Raw genomic sequence first — 5,012 nt, 5'->3', positions numbered from 1 at the left:
TATTTGAGATATAGCCTATGACTGGAGATGGCCTAAGGGAGACAATAGGGGAAGTTAGGGGGTAGGACGGCCGTGGGGCAATCCTGATCCATAGGGATGGGCTCTGCCTCTGCGGGTCTAGTTTCTCAAAACCTAGTACATTGATTTTTTAGCTGATGCTTGCTTTGCTTCTATTTTGATGACAAGTCAGCGGGCCATGTATTGCAAGGAAGCAAGGGAGTATTATAAATAGTCCCTACAATGGCCTTTTTTTGGCCAAACTGAGATCATCAGACTTATATATACATATACAATATAGTGATGGGGCTTTTGGGCATGTTTGTTAGGAAGCTATGTGGAGAGTTTTTGGGGAGGAAATGGAACATACCCACTGTGGTGCTTTTGGCCTTGCATTGCCTTTGTGTATTTGCGCCCTTCCATTTCAATTGGCCTGCATTTTGGGTGGCCATCACTTTGTACGTTGCGACGTGTTTAGGAATCACACTGGGTTACCATAGAAGTATTGCACACAGAAGTTTAAGGCTTCCAAAATGGCTCGAGTACTTCTTCGCCTATTGTGGCGTTTTGTCACTTCAGGTGTGTGTATGCATGTATAATTGGTAAAGCCTTTTGTGTTTAAAAGCATAGAAAACTCCATAACTTACTGACGGGACATGTATAAAAAAAATATTTATTTCATGTTATGTATTCATAATCTCGGTCATATCTATAACTTCCAGTGTATTATTCTATATGCCTACTATCCATGATAACGCACTTAATCGACATATTAAAATGAAAAAAAATGTATATACCAAGGGTTTGTTGGTGTTTTGGACTTTCAGGGTAGCCCGATTGAATGGGTGAGTACCCACCGGTACCATCATCAGTTTACTGACACAAAGAAGGACCCTCACAGCCCTATCCAGAGTTTATGGTTTAGTCACATGGGTTGGATGCTTGATGGCCGTCGTCGTCAGTTTCAAAACGAGGTAAAAAGTACACACAATCCCTCCTCTCTCTCTCTCTCTCTCTCTCTCTCTCTGTAGTTGAGGGATATTTTTGTAAGGTGAACTACGCATTGTATTTCAATGATATGAACCGTCTAATTTTTAGATATTCTTTAAAAAATGATTTCTGCAAAAAATACTTGAATCTGAAACTATTTGACCACTCAATTAGATGGTTGTTATTATAGGCTTTTCTTGAAGCATTGTATTTGTCTATTTTATTGATCCCAACTAGATGCCTTTGTGATTTTCGATTTGCATGATTTTTTTGCAAGGATAGTTTGAAAACTTGAAAAATAGACTATTTGAATAGTTGAAAAAAAATTGGTAGGGGACCATAATAGGTGTCCCCAATACAAAGAGACTATATCTATGTACTTATTTTATTTTATTTTTAAATGAGAAATTTACAGCTTGGTGGACTGAAGAACGTTGAAGATTTAAGGAAACAACCCTTCTATAGGTTTCTTCTTCGTACTAACCTTCTACATTCAATTGCTCTTGGAGGTGTACTATATGCTGTGGGTGGATTTCCCTTCTTGGTTTGGGGAGTGGTGAGATCGCTTACTCGTTAGTTTACCTTACTTATTCTCTCAAATGATCACTCTCTATTAATAACTGCTTGACTTGACCATTTTTATTCATAGTGTTATATGCTGGAGAATATGATTTCCCACATTGGAAACTTAACCAAATAAAACACAATATATAATGATTGGTTTCACGACTATAACTCTACATATGCCAAATATGCAGATGGTTAAGTTGGAGATAATATGAATATTTGTAGTAGTGGGCTGCAGATTCGTCATTCTAGAATCTTATTATGGTATCAGAGCGAGCCGGTTTACTAAGCCTCATTGAACCCAAATCGAACAAAAACCCTGAATTTGACCCTGAAATTGAAACTCGAATTGAAGAATAAAAAAAAGTGACTAGTATGGAATTAGTTGCACGTGTGGCCCACTAAAAAATGGTCTCACATGAGGAGTAGTGTTCAAAAATATGACATTATTCATGAATTTTAAAATTTCCTTGTTCATCTAAACAAGTCCTAAATCTAAAAATCATGTTTAACTTCTCCATCCAAACATGTCCTAAATTTAAATTCCTTATAATTTCAGGGGGTGAGGACAACATTTTTACACCACGCCACTTTTCTAGTAAATTCAGTTGGTCACATGTGGGGAAACAAAGCATGGAACACCGGTGATATGTCGACGAACAATTGGTATATCGCATCTATTCCCCACTTTGCTATATTTCATCATTACTAAATGTAAAATTGGGATACTAACATGTTTTATGTGCATGATATATTTTTAATAATTTAGGTGGCTGGCAATTATTGTCTTTGGAGAAGGCTGGCATAATAACCACCATGCTTTTGAATACTCAGCTCGACATGGGCTGGAATGGTGGCAAATTGATTTTACATGGTACACAATAAGATTTCTTCAAGCTATTGGACTGGCAACAGATGTCAAGGTCCCGACTGAATTTCAAAAGCAACGGAAAGCTACATATGGTAGAATCATGGCTACTCAAAATTAGGCTTTGATTAAGATTTATTCTACTATGTATGTCATGGATGACTAGCTTCAAATCCTATATGTATTTGTCTAGTATTTCTTTGGCTTCTAAAATAATCACTTATTGTCGCACTATAGAATAATCAATTATAAATCATACAATTAGTTCCATTTCAACTAACATGTAGCATTTTCATTATGTATTCAATATATCCACCTATTTTATTCAATTTTGAAGGATGCCTAGAAATTTGTTTTTTTTTTTTTTTTTACATTGAGGGATATGTAGCATTTTTTACATTATGTGCTAACCAAATCCCACATACCCAATTTCACTCTCAGTCTCACTGAGCCAATCCTCAACAAAATCCCAGATAAAAATCTCATAACTCATTTTCCAAATCCACCAAAAACCTCACTTGTGTCTCTTGGAATGCCAAAATCTATAGAAAACCAAGATGAACCCAATACACAGAGCTTCAAGATCTGTACAAGACTATATCGTGTTGTTTTATTTACGTAATATGGTATTTTATGGCATTATCTTTTCTTTTAAAAAGACATTAGTTGTTGTATTTGTCAGTATTATTGATAGGTATAAAAATAGGAAAGCCAAAAACTTACAGCACATGTCTGTTTGTCTTGGCGAATAGAGGAGAGATGAAAAAGTTATAGAAATGAATTGTTTATTTTTGGGTGAAGCAATGGCTGAATGTGCGCAGAAGAAACTTTTTGGAAATAGGAGAGTAGTGGTGAAGATGAAGGGACACAGCAGAGGATTGGTGCGAAGAAGGAGAGTCGTTTGACAATATTTAGTTTTAATAATTTTTTTTATTAGGATATAACAGAGTTATTTTAAAATTTAAAGGTTAACATTGTAGCCGTGAAATAAAATATATTGAAAAAGTTTGACTGTTTCTGAGTACGTGAATGGGTTTTGATCAGGATTAGACATAGTTTGGGATTGCTGCCGCTTTAAAAAAAAGCTCGTCTGCTGTGCTTTAAAAAGATTCAGCTGTAAAGTAAAGCAGTTAAACATTGGGTAAAATGTAATTTTAAAAGTGATGTGATTATGAAAAAAAGTGTCAGAGCGTTTGATAATTTTTACCATAAAAGTACTGTAACTATTTATAATGACTAAAATGAACATGATGCTGAAAATACTTTTTACTAATCTGTTTGGTAAAAAATAAAACTGTAAGTGCTTTTATACTTTTCTCTCTAAAAATTATATTAATATTTACTTAAAGAAAAGTAAAAATTCAAAAAAAAAAAAAATCATTTTTTTTCTAGGACCAAATATAACCTACTTTTTTTTAGCCTCAAATACCATAATACACAATCACTGCATATTCTACTAGAACAACCTTGGGTATGTACAAATTTAAACTCTCAAGATCTAGGATAAGCAAACATAATTATGTATTGAATAAATTCCAACAGAGATAAAGAGATCACCACGGTAGTAGGTTCATAAACCATCCTTCAAATTGAATATGTAATAAATATTTTTGACACAAATGGAAATAAAGAAAATGTCTAAAAAGATGCATGCATTAAACTTGCTATCACATCTCGGGATCGGCTCCGACGTAACACGATATTGTCCGCTTTGGGCCCCCCTCTTTGCCCTCACAGTTTTGTTTCTGGGAACTCTCGAGCAACTTTCTAGTGGGTCACCCATCTTGGAATTGCTCTAGCCTCAACTCGCTTAACTTCGGAGTTCTCATGACTTCGAAGCCAGTAAGCTCCCAAAAGGCCTCGTGCTAGATGGAGGTGGGCATGTACATATAAGGCACATCACCCCCTCTCTTTTGGTTGATGTGGGATGTTACAATCCACCCCCTTTAGGGGCCCGACGTCTTCGTCGGCACACTCGCACCACACGGTAGAGTGGCTCTGATACCAAATTGTCACATTCAGGGATCGGCTCTGCCGTAGCACGATATTGTCCACTTTGGGCCTCCCCTCTCTGCCATCACGGTTTTGTTTTTGGGAACTCACGAGCAACTTCCCAGTGAGTCATCCATCCGGGGATTACTCTAGCCCCAACTCTCTTAACTTTGAAGTTCCCATAACTTCGAAGCCAGTGAGCTCCCAAAAGGCCTCGTGCTAGATGGAGGTAGGCATTTACATATAAGGCACATCACCTCCTCTCCGTTGGTTGATGCGGGATGCTACACTTGCAGCAATCTTGTTCCTTAATGTTTCTAGTTCTTGTGCTCCAGACCCTTGGGTAATATGATATTCTTCTTGTGCATCACCCTTCATCTCCATTGCATTTGGGTTGTCATTCACTTTGTCAAAATGAATATCATGTTTGGCGTGCCTCCTTATATAGTTGTGAAGTGCCATAGTAAATTACTATCTTCACTTGCTTATCTTGTAAAATACTCCACTTTTTCTTTCATACACCAAAAGTGCATTCAATGACACTCCTAAAGGAAGAGTGTACGTGATTAAATACTTCTCTAGAACCTGTTAGTTGAGT

General features: G+C 36.6%; 1 protein-coding gene across 1 annotated transcript; it reads left to right on the top strand.

The window, feature by feature from the left end:
• Positions 1–274: 274 nt before the first annotated feature.
• Positions 275–2,751, top strand: LOC103326615 (palmitoyl-monogalactosyldiacylglycerol delta-7 desaturase, chloroplastic-like). The gene is made up of 5 exons (XM_008228859.3): positions 275–576; positions 825–971; positions 1,403–1,543; positions 2,114–2,220; positions 2,324–2,751. Exons 1-5 carry the CDS (start codon positions 301–303, stop codon positions 2,541–2,543), a joined length of 891 nt encoding a protein of 296 aa, XP_008227081.2. The 5' UTR covers positions 275–300; the 3' UTR covers positions 2,544–2,751.
• Positions 2,752–5,012: the final 2,261 nt, after the last annotated feature.

Source organism: Prunus mume, linkage group LG3, assembly GCF_029339155.1.
Source record: "Prunus mume cultivar Tortuosa linkage group LG3, ASM2933915v1, whole genome shotgun sequence".
NCBI classification, from domain to species: Eukaryota; Viridiplantae; Streptophyta; class Magnoliopsida; order Rosales; family Rosaceae; genus Prunus; species Prunus mume.
The sequence above is the reverse complement of the archived record's forward strand: the minus strand, read 5'-3'. Positions and strand labels throughout refer to the sequence as shown.